Source organism: Falco peregrinus, chromosome 14 (assembly GCF_023634155.1).
Source record: "Falco peregrinus isolate bFalPer1 chromosome 14, bFalPer1.pri, whole genome shotgun sequence".
Lineage (NCBI taxonomy): Eukaryota > Metazoa > Chordata > Aves > Falconiformes > Falconidae > Falco > Falco peregrinus.
Window position 1 is genome coordinate 6,915,331 of NC_073734.1, and position 12,073 is coordinate 6,927,403.

At 39.0% G+C, this 12,073-nt stretch overlaps 1 protein-coding gene and 1 long non-coding RNA gene across 9 annotated transcripts in view; one reads left to right on the forward strand and one right to left on the reverse strand.

Moving 5' to 3' along the window:
- LOC114011415 (uncharacterized) overlaps positions 1–12,073 on the forward strand; it is a 39,814-nt gene that overhangs the window by 10,476 nt on the left and 17,265 nt on the right. For 6 of the 8 annotated variants that reach the window (XR_008749773.1, XR_008749776.1, XR_008749775.1 and 3 more), the window contains 5 exons: positions 303–382; positions 1,694–1,876; positions 4,514–4,562; positions 7,306–7,395; positions 8,876–8,978. This is a non-coding gene — a long non-coding RNA (uncharacterized LOC114011415). The remainder of the gene's footprint in view (positions 1–302; positions 383–1,693; positions 1,877–4,513; positions 4,563–7,305; positions 7,396–8,875; positions 8,979–12,073) is intronic. The other 2 variants (XR_008749774.1, XR_008749777.1) reach the window with 2 other exon arrangements.
- The window catches only part of CDH13 (cadherin 13), a 509,204-nt gene continuing 499,008 nt past the window's right edge, over positions 1,878–12,073 (reverse strand). Inside the window, exon 14 of the mRNA XM_005234781.3 lies at positions 1,878–7,593. Coding sequence (XP_005234838.1) covers positions 7,586–7,593 — 8 coding nt within the window. The 3' untranslated portion in view covers positions 1,878–7,585. The remainder of the gene's footprint in view (positions 7,594–12,073) is intronic.

The window sequence follows — 12,073 nt, forward strand, 5'->3', positions numbered from 1 at the left end:
TTTACAGCAGGAGCAATGACCCTTGCTTTTTTTCTGCAGTTGAGAAGGTTGTACTGAAGCCAGAAGGGACTGTTCTCATTTATTGCTACTGGAGAAAAAAATGTAACTGGATTGAACTGTGCAAAGTTACCGAGTAACAGTAGACCGCAATCCAGATCATGTGGTATTAGATGAGACAGGAGGAGGTTGAAAGGGCAACAGAAAACTTCTAACTATCTAAAAACCATTCAGCATTTTCTAACTCTGTTAACATTTCTTTGCTTATGATTTAACTTTGTAGTGTTTCAAACATCTCTTTTAAGGTACGAAGCACAGCATTAGTTTAGGACAACGGTATCAACTGAGACCAAAGGAGGAAACGCTTTTTTGCTGTGGCTTTCAGGTAATGACCTTTTGCTCAATTACACCACAAGTTTCACATATGCTCTTTTATCCTCTACTTATTACTGACCACATTAAAAAGCCCCATTTAGATTCAAAGTCTGACAGAGCATTGGCAATAGTCAAAAGCTGGAGGCGGGTCTTGGTGAAAGCAAGCTGCTGTGGCTTGTACTCAAGTGTTTCCTTCAAATGCTGCCCTCCCTCCCCCAGCTTCCTCTATCCTCAGATGTAGTAAAAGGCTATTTTCAGGGATATTCTTTTTCTCTCAGTCTCTGTCACTTTAGATAACTTCCTATAAGATCTAAAAAACAACTTGCAGGAATTCCAGAAAGCCAACAGGTTCTATCTAGCTTTGTGCTGGAAAAAGAATTTCCTGGTAAAGAGGCAATAATGTCATACTGCTATGGTGCAAATTTCCTGCAGGATTTTCATTCTGCCTAGCCTTCTATTCTTTTTTGTGCCCTGGATTCTGGGCCAGAATTATCATGTATTTATTTCACCTGCTGGGCCCTTCTGCAGTGTCTGGGAGCAGCTGACAGCACAGGAAAGAACACTCCGCTTCCTTTCCCTTCATAATCACAGATTATGAGAGCTCAGTGAAAAAAAAGAAAATAATATCTTACAGACCCTAAGTCCTGCTACTGGGAATGCAGCATGCTAAAGCGATAAGCCTTGTCAATGAAGCCTGCAGTTCCCGGTACAGAAGGACATTGAAGCAGTGCAAGCTTTTTGGGGCAGCCTGGACTTGAAGGTAATAAGGGCTCTAAATTTTGGAGTAAGGTTTTCTGAGCCAGGGCAACAAGTAGATCAGGCCACACCTGTATACGTGTCTTAAAGGAGGAGTTAAGCACAGGGAGAGAGCACAGCAGGTATGACTACAGACTATGGCAGCACTTGCTGTTATAAGCCGTCTCATAATCGGCCCTGCCAGCCGTGGCAGGAATGCAGTCCAGTAGCATCGTAGCATCCCACACTGGTCCTTGCTGATTGACGCTTGCTCAGCCTGTTTCTGCATTGTTTGCAGTGTTCACTTTTGGTGGCTGGCTGTTCTGTGTAAGCTGGACTGCTGGAGGTAGGTGGGGCAGGTGGCCAGGTGAAGCAGAAAGGAAGCGCAGCAAGGATCCATTAAAGCTCCTGCACACACACCCCCTCCAGCCGAGGGACATCTGACCCAGCTTTGGCTCAGTGCAACTCTTTGTACTGAAAGTGTGGGGCTCTATAATGCAAGTCATTGCTGTTCGCTAAATGGATACTGAATAATCTGCTACTGCTTTCTTCTATGGTCAAACCTGATTTACCTCTTAACTTCCAGATTCTCATTCTATTTGCCATGGCACGGTGATGATGAAGGCTGCAATTTCTCTTTTACGTAGAGCAACGTGGAAGTTTCTGGTATTAAGCGCAGGCTATTCCAGCCCTTTGGCAATCTCAAGGTCATTTTGCTGTCCTCCATTCCTGCTGTATTGCATCAGGAAGGTCTACGCCCAGACAAAAGGTAAAAGCCCATACATCCTTTATTTGAGCATTTCACAAATAAATTACAAGTTTTTTGCAACCACGTCATAAATCGAAATGTTTATTTACACCTCAGAAACAGCAAGCAATTCAGCAACTAGGGCCCAAAGAAACAATTAACTGGAAAAGTAGCTGAATTAAGTGTGCTTAAAAAAAAAAAAAAAATCCACCTTGCTTGAACTTTAACAAAAGAAAGAAAACCATAAAAAATAATCTTGGTGGTAACTTCAAGAGACAGAGTTTGCTATGGGGCAAATATGATTTTACAGGAGGGTACTGTCTGAAATGGCAGTAGCAACAGTTTGTTCTGAATTCACCATCACAGTTCACCAGACATGCTCTTATTCTGCAGTCCCAGGCAGGGTGTGTGTGCATGCGTACACACGCTGTGACACACAGCCTGTCTTTAGACTACGTTCATTTTAACCCCAAGTCATTGAGTACTTCCATTTGCCGATGCAGAGGTGTAATGTTCAAAGGATGGATAAAACTCTCCCAAATAGCTGTCCCACTGAAAGCACAGTAATGCAGAATTCTGGCTATAAACCCTTCTCTTTCCGCTATTGGTGACCTGCTGATACCTAGGCAACTAAAAATGAGTCAGTAAACGATTATGCATATCTTCAAATGATATAATTGTGTTAAGAGGGAACAGCTAAAGGTAGCATACATACAACACAGGAGCTGGGATAAGCCTGGGTTTTAGTGTGTGGTTTTTTTGATATTTTTTTTTTTTTCTCCTTTAAATCAAGCTGCTTTGGCATAGGTAACCCGTGCTGTCCCTTAACTCATGTATTTCATCCATAATTCATGGAATGAAACTGCTTATTCCAAGTTCCCATGTTGTATTAGTCTCCCTCCATCTGCATATATATTATACATATATTTATATGTGTATGTGTATATCTCTATATATCTACATATATACACACACATAGCAATTGTGCAGCTAGTAACTTTCCACTGAGAGTGTATAGGTGTATCCATTTCATTTGGACAAACATAGATCAACTAGCATATCTTGATGTGAGGCAAAAGAACAGTGTAGTCAATAGGTTATGCGTTTTAAATAGTAAAATAGCTATATCTGCTTTAAATAAAATAGTTCTAATGATAATTACTAATGCACTTTGTATGTTAGTTCTAAAGTTTGTAGATCACAGAGTTAATTGAAATAAATTGCTATTTTAGCTATTTATCTTTTTGTTAGCATCGTACTGTATCTCAGGCAACAAAGTTTCTAGAGATGCAATAAGGGGAAGATGGGATTGGAGCTTTGCCTTAGACTTGGTGTTCTCAGGCTGATGTGACACTTTTAACTCGTGGTTTGTTTTTTTTTTAATTAAATAAGACATTATTAGACCCATGCAGAAAGAAATTTAGCCTTTAGGCAAACAGTGGTGTAAAATAATTTATGTAGAAAATTCTGCTATGTTTCAAGTGGCTGAGTGTATTATTTGCAATCGAGAAGAAAACTGGCAGCTTTCTCAGTACTTCAGACAGGAGGTCTTTGCAAGGGAAGGACCAATGATGGAAAAGTTGTTAATATAACATATGTCTGTCTTTTTGTAGTGATAAAACATTTAAGCTAGAGCCCTACAAACTGATTTTAAGTCCAGAATTTAACAAATAAGGCTTGTAATATAGTGATCCCTAACTTAAATGACTGTGCAAGAGACCAGGATGACTTATTTGACCACAGGCCCCAGCCATTTAAAATAAACATTAAACCAAATTATGCCGGGTGCCTTAGAGACACATTAAAGTGGTCAGTGAAGGAAGCACGTCATCTGTGGGGGCATCTAAGCTGTAGGTTTCTCTGTATGTCACAAAAGAGAGACACTTGATAATACATAAGCACTCAACAGTCCTTTGACAAATACTGCTGCTTTACTGTTCACAGCAGACCCGTAAAAGCAATATGGGAAGGGGAAGTTTAGATGAAAAATTCATTTAACTATGATTAACTGAATCTTGAACAATTCTAGTAATGGAGTTTTCTTTGATTTACACGTGTAAACATGATAAGAACAGGGCTCAGAAAGTGTATTAGCCAGTGTTCCACTCTTACCTAATCATCCTCTAAACCCAGTAGGATATTCAGCTCATTTCCCTTTGCTTTAATTTTCAGACCTACAGTTACTGAACAAAACGTACATTAATAAATGCACATAGGTGTGTTGCAAAAGCATACATATGAGGTGTACAGAAATGGTTCAATTAGCAAGTACAACACAAATGTGACCTTTGTCTTGCTGATAAACTCCTCTTATTGATTGTTATACACAATTTGTGTTTTAAACAGCAGATACTCTTTTCAAGTGAAATGATTTTTGCACAGGAAGTTTTGTGCATGTTACAAAATGAAAATCAACAAATTCACTGCCTTTCTGACTCTAGACAGTATTACATGTCTACAAACAGATTAAAATAAGTGTGGCAGTGACCAAAATAGCTAGGTAGAAATAAGTTCTGTGTTATAAAAACAGCAAGCTTGGCTGAACAAATGTTAAACATAATTAACTATTAAAAAAAATGACAACCAATTTTGTAAACTCTCTACTTTTTCATGATATTGTAGAAAAACTAATAAATTATTGTTGCTCCTCTGTTCCAGGAAACGGGCATCATTTTTTGAGCCAGATAGAGCCAACAATCTTACTCAGGTAGGAAAACTCAGATTCTAATATGGTTCCTCACTTGTATAATGCTACAGAAAGTGCCACAACCTCTTTTGTGTTCTCGGGTACAGAGAGAGAAACATTAACATGGTAGCTTTGTCTTCTCTTTGCATGCTTAGGTAGTCCAGTGATTAGCTCCGTTTGAAGCCTAGGGATACGCAGTATAAGCTGGGAGGCTTTAATCTAGGTGTAGAAATAAAGTAACAATGGTGAATGAAGGCTCTGAGGCATCTTGATTCAGAATTTAGCCATGATACTGACCTCTCATGTCAAAATGTTGCAGTATTATCCAACAAGAAAGATTTCTTGTCATAGGGCACAAAGTGGTAGAAAAAGTCTTCCCATTGTTAGTGCAGCTCCAGACAGAAGAGATTTTTCTTTGTTCCTCATTGTGGATGCCCTTGGAATGATCCACCAAATGCTATGTCAACCTTGGTTTAAACAAGAAAAGGGTAGCTTTATCTGGTACTTGATAGAAATGACACTAATGTCAATGAGTGTCTTTCCAGAAGTGGGTTTTGCTAGATAGAGAAGGGATGAAAGCAAGTAGAAAAAGAGTATTTGTAGGGGAGGATGTTATAACTTCTTTTATTTAAGATAGAGGTTTTATAGATGAAAGCATAGGGTGCAGCTTATCTTTGGGTGCATTTGGATGCATTCATTAAATATACATGTTGAAAATCCAGTGGTGGCGTGCATTTGTTGATTGTTTTCCTTTTGAAAAATTTGCCTGAAAATTATATATATATATTTTAAAAGACATGACTGTTGATGATAAAGCAGCATCATATGATTATTACAAGGCATGGGCACAGAAAGAGAACCAGAAGCATGCCCACATTAATGTTTGAGATCAGGCGCTTTCCTGCTGAAATGCCTGTAGCTGCCTAACAGCCCACTCCTGAAGCCCTCGCCCAACAGGAATTCGCACTAACCTCCAAGTACCACTTTGGTAAGGGAACACCTAGAGCGTGCTGCAAGAGAAATAAGGTTGGTGGGAATTTTACTTGTTCAGGACTGCAGGAGTGATGCTGGAAGACAAAAATAGGTTCCTGTCTGAAGGCAGCTTGTATCTTACTAAGAAATTTACAATGTTAGGAAAGTTCACAACACAAACTAATTTTTCCTCTGTCACTGTTGTTGTTACTCCTTTTGATTAAAAAAAAAAAAAAGAAAGAAAAAAAAAAAAGGCCTGTTTCATATTTGGAACAATACAGGAAGTCAGAGAAAAGCTATTGTACAGCAATTTTTAACCACCAACACACATTTAATATCTAGTGTAGCATTATGGAAAACCAAATGTATGTTTGGACTTTTTAATGCTTCCAAAAATCTTTACTATTGAAACATATACGTGGTGTGGAAGATATGCTCATAATCTCACTGTAGTAAAGACAACATACAGTATGACTCATAAGTACTGTAAAAATGCTAACTAAAGAATGCAGCTGCAAAGTTCTATTGCATAAGGAAGCTTTCTTGTTTAAACTTTAAATAAGCAAGTTTATTAAAATATTCTAAGATACTTACCTTACCCTAGTTACTGGCAAGCTCTAATAAAAGCCACAGTCTGTCACTAGTATACCTGTTGTGTTAATTTTATAAAAATTTGGTGTGAGCTTTGATGGATCATTTACAATTTATTAACAAGATGATCATCTTGATACAGTTAGAAGGTTTGTTTTTTTTTTAACCTTACATGCTCACATAATAAAAAAGGATTTCATATTCATATATAACGAACACCCTTTTTTCCCCATGTCTGCAAACAAGTGTGGTAAGTTTACACACAGAAAGAAATGCTCTTGTTACTCGTAACTGGAAACTGCGTGTACATGTGTATGTATGTATATATATATTCAAAACTATATATATGTGTGTGTGTAGATATATTTATAGAACTGGGCATCTGTTTTCCTCCTTGCACTTACGGATGTACTGACAGCTGCATAGAGGCTGAGAGAGAGACCCGTGCTGCTGAGAAATACTTTGCTTTTGCTGTTCCCAATCAGTTTCTCCCATACAGACATCTGCCTATGTAACGGTGTCTGCAGAGCGGATGAAATACTTAAAATTTTGTAAACTGCCCCAGCACATAATTATCTGCAGGAACATAAAAGGCGCTGACTTTAGCCCCGTTACCGTCAGGCCCAGCGCTCCCATTGCTGGCAGCGGTGAGCCATGCAGCGCCGCTCGCAGCTGGCTGCTGCCTGCTTTCTCACAAATCAGAGCATCACTGAACCTCCAGGCACTGCTCCTGCGGGATCAGATGGTTCCGTTTGGGGCACAGGGAATGCAGTTCAGATCAGAAAGAAGCCAGGGGGCTTGCCTTTCTTGTTTGCTGAACCTGAGGTACAAGAAGTGACACTGCAGAGCCGAGCCTGCTTTATTTGTGTCACCAAGGTGGCTGTTGTAGTGGTACGATTGCAACAGGCTCTCTCCTTCTGGCCACGCTATAAACAGCAAATACAGTAGGTTTAGCGGTGGTAGAATAGTTACCATTCATCTGTGGCTGTATTATTCTGCTTTGCCCTTTGCACGCTCAGATGAATATTTTATAAAAGCTAAACCTGTCGTATAACTCTTCTCTCTATATAAATATATATATATACATACACTCATACATATACAAATACTAACCCACAGACAAAATATTTTCTGAACAGTTGAATAGCAACAAGTCAACAGATAGAAAAAAATGGAGTCAATCTGTTTTCTGCTCCCCCAGGGTCCGGTTTAGAAGTCATGGTCTTTCAACATTCAGAGAAAATTCGCATAAACTTTGCGTCTTGCAAGAGGAACCCATTAACAAACGGAGGTGAGGGTAGAGGCTGTCAAACACCAATGTAGAGTCAGATTAAGTGAGGTTGCAAATTAAACTGAATCTGGAGCAACTGAGGCCTAGTAGTGAAGAACAGTTACTGTAAACTGCAATCTTCAGATCTGACGTTTTCTTTTTTCTCGTTGCCATGGCAACTCGGTAGGACAGCTTCAAATGTCAGGAGTTCTTACAGACCTAAATGATGGGAAATGTGGGTGATTACTACTATGCAGATCACAGTATCTTTTAACTTTTTTGGGGTTTTCCCCAATTAAATTACTGATCGAGTGCATGCACGTTTGTCAGTAATTAAATATAAATTAACCAGGTTCAGAAGCAATTATTAGTGAAGATAGAAATATCCAAGAGGAAACCCCAGAATGTCACCTGAGGCATTCAGAGACCTTTGTAGCATAATTCAGGAAGATGTAGTGCGGAGGTGTGAGCATAAATCTTGAGCCAGGACGCGATCTTCCCCATTTGACACCTTGATCACTTATGCTTAGTGCAAGAGTGCAAGCGAAATGCCAGTGAGTCACTTCCTTGCATGCACACACCGTTGACAAGCAAAGAGCAAACAAACAATATCTTTTTTATAATAACACATTTATAATGCCTTATGGTTTGTGAATATACCAGGGAATAAAGGAGCTGGCATATCATCCTAATGTTGCTACAGAAATACAAATCTTATGTGGACTGCCTAACATTTGTTTTTTTTAAATAATGTGGAGGTGGCACAACTTGAATGGTTTTACCTATTTTAGATGGGCATTCTGATAATGCAGAGGTAATAAAGAAATTCAGAAAACCAGAGATTAAGAGCAAATATAACATTACTTATAGCTAATGGGTCATATTCCTCCAGGTTCCCTTGGACACTAGTAAATTGCTAATATTTGTCTTCACAGTAAACCCACATAAGAATAGTAAGAATAATGATAGCAAAATTATTGTTACTGTATTATAAAAACACTAGCTAAATTTGATCTGGCTCCTCTTAAATACAGCTTCTGGCTTTACAGTGTTGGCTTACTGGTTGTACTGGTTTTGGCTGGGATGGAGTTAATTTTCTTTATAGTAGCTCATATGGTGCGTGCTATGTATTGGATTTGTGACCAAACCGGTGCTGATACCACACCAGTGTTTTAGTTATTGCTGAGCAGTGCTGACACTGCATCGAGGCCTTTTCTGCTTCTCACCCCACCAGTGAGTAGGCTGGGGGACACAGCCAAGGCCGCTGGTCCCAACTGAACCAAAAGGATGTTCCACACAGACACATGCAGCATAAACAGTAACATAATGGTCATTATTAGATGCTTGCTTGTGGTTTTTATTCATTTTTAATTATCTGCTTTTCTTTTTGGGTAAATCAAGTTTAATATAATTCTTGATAAGGCTATTTTACTGTGTCTGTTTCCTTCTTGTTATTATCTTGGTACTATTTTGAATTGATTTCAATATTAATTTTTTCCAGGTAGAGGCCTGTCCAGATGGGCTATGCGGCAAGGCAGTCACCTGGATAGCGTGCAACAGCCTGTCCTTTCCCCTGCAGCATCACCTCACCCTGTTAAAGGAAGGTAAGTAAAGCAAATCAAGCAAGCCTAAGAATCCATAAAGGAACTGATGGAAGGGGCTCATTGAAATGAAAAGTATCACTGAGATTTCCAAATAAGATAAAATGTGGATTTTTAGCATGCTGTTTAAAGAAAAGGTCCGGCCACAAACATAAGGAGCCAGACTTACATATAAGGAATTTGTGATCATGACTGCCAAAGTCTGGATATATTTGGTTTAGGGATTCCAGCTAGGACTAAATTCTCATTAACAACTTGATCTCCCAGGATAGTGAAAAGCAAGAGTTGAGGACTCTGATCTCCCAGACCACCTCAAAAATAGCACTTCCAGATCACAGTGAAGCTTAGTATCCTTAAAGGGCATTGTTCAATCCTGACTCAAAGGAAGTAACACTAGCTTTTGTGTTGGCAAAACTCCTCTTGATATTTAGGAGATCCCTGAAGGTCTTCATGCTAAGGACAGGCACTTGTATATGATGAATGCACAGCAACTGTAGCACTGAATTTCTGTACTATCCATAGGCTGAAACTTCATCAGAGGAATCTGTCAGCACAAAGTTTATAAATACCACACAAATTCAAGCAGATAGTGACTGCTTCACCAACAGCTTGTAAATAAAGGGCAATATATGTTGATTTATGGGCAGACCTGAAGAAAAGCTTGTGTATTTCACATCATATTGACAGATATAATGAATGCTACTACCTTATCTTGCCTTTTCTGAGTAAACAAATATTAAAACTAGTGAGTTCAGGTTTAATTAGGAATATGCTTTTTCCTATGCTAGTTTTTGAAGGCTAGCTTCTCTCTCTCAATATAAGCATGCTTTTGATTCTCCCTGTTGCCCCATCTGCCTCTTCAAGCACTACCCCATTCCTTCTCCCTTTCATCTAAAAGCTCTATAGTCCCTCTCTGCTTTCTTTCTACTGAAATTGCTTATCAACTGGATCTTTTCTGACCTATCAGCTGCCTCCTAGCCATTTATTCACATGCCTGGAAATCTGATGTTTGCTTGGCTCCTGTGACTATCCCCTCCTGCCATTTTACTATGATTTCTCTAATCGCTTTTCCAGCATGTCCTTCTGTACCATTCCCTCCATCCCAGGTTTCTGGGGAAACCTTTTTCACCCCCGCTTTAATTTCTTCCCCTTCTCTGTGACACCATTCATACACATCCAACAATCTCTTCAGTGCTGACAGACCAGAGATCTTACTCTTTACCTGCTTTCCCATTTAGACTAAAATGTCGACCTCTAGCTCTGATACCTTTTCAATGTTTAGCTGGCAGCTCTGCACAGGTAAACTGAGCTCTTAAACCTTTCCCCTAAAGCACTCCTTTCTAGTTCTTCCTTTTATTGCTCAGGACAACACTATCATCCTGCCTCTCACTCAAATCTAAAACCAGACCCAAACTGGAGAAGGTTTTTGTCACGGAATCTCCTTTCTAGGTCTGTATATTTAGGTTATGTCTTAATCTAGAGGATTCTTTTTCACATATTGTCCAAAAGTGCTTTTTCTAGCCATTCAAACAGCTAAATCTCCTACCCAGGCTCTCCTCAGTTAGCAGTTTTACAACACCTTTTCAAGCTCTTGACAAATTCAAGGTACCGTGTGTTCCTACCCTGTCAATCTTTTGCTGTACGGAGCATTTTCCTAGTCCATAACTTTGACAAAACCTCTGTTACTGTGACTCCTTCAAGGCCTCTTCCCTCTCAAGTTATCCCTACACGACCTGTTTTTCCTCTCATTCATAGCCCGTGATATCAGCTTTCATTGACACGTTTTCAATGAAACCTGTTTGGGCTTTTCCACAGGCTTTCTCATGTAATAGGAGGAGCTCCCTGCAAGCAGCTATAAAATGCTGTCTCCTTAACATCTGCTTTTGCTGACACCTCTACAAAAATCTTAGCATTGGCAAAGGGTGCCAAGACTGCTATGAATTCAGCTCAGCCCTTTTGCCAGCCTTAACTGGTTGTGTTAAAAGAATTACCTTAGGATAGCATTATATCCCTCTGCTCATTAATGCTGACTTGACCCTTTTATAAAGGTGGATGACTAAAGGAGTAGGTTTTGGCTTTTAAAATCAGATTCAACATTCAGAATTTTGGGCTGTAACATTTCAGTAGATAATAATCTTCGGTACTTCCAGTAAGAGCACTTGATTTCAAATCTGTCTTTGTTCTTTCTATTGCACACAAGGTTGATACAAAATTGTTCATGTCTAACAGAGAAGTTAAGTTAATCTAACTTCTGTGGTTAATAACAAAGTTTATCAGTTACACATTTACTTTCAAAAATATTCAAATATAGTCATATAAAGCGTTATTTGACAAACATTCTGGCCAGTAACTAACTCCCTTAATACAAAATCTACAGAAGTCAAGAACAAGTAAAGTATTGTGCAGAAAACTCCACGATGAATGTTAGCAGATCTGCTGAAATCAACAGAACTGCGCTATTAGAATTTTTTTGGGGATCTGATAAGCATCTGGTCCATATTGAAAATCTCTCTTTTTCCAGCTGGATTTCCAATGTTCATTATTGTTTTCTGTATAGGAATTGTAGTATTCTTGTTTGCTTTTTTTCTTGTTTATTTTCCCCATAATGAAGGACCAAATGAAAGTTCCAGAAATACATACTGCCAGATTATTAGGGTCTACTTCTTGAGTCCCACCTCTAAATAGCTCAGCTACGGACTACTGACTTCTGGTATTATCTACTGACTACAAGGGGTCTGTGTTGATTTTTTTGGGGTTTTTTTTGGACACATTCTTATGTATTTTATATCACACATGTTTTAAAGTTTGCAGCTGGTAACAGCACATAAAAGATATTAGTATTTAAGGAATACTGTGAGCATAAAATGTGCAAATAATGTGTGCAGGGAGCACATCTGCTGATCCACACTCTCTTTTAGGCACTTAATGCCCTGGTAAGCCTGTGCCTGGCAGGTTTAGAGCCGAACACTAATGATCATTATGCCTAGTAATTATTTTATTTTCTTTGTATTGGCTGTTAAGAACAACACTGTCTCCATAGCTGGTCTCGGCACTCAAGAACTATTACACACCATGTGTTGTTTTAAACGTGACTTCTG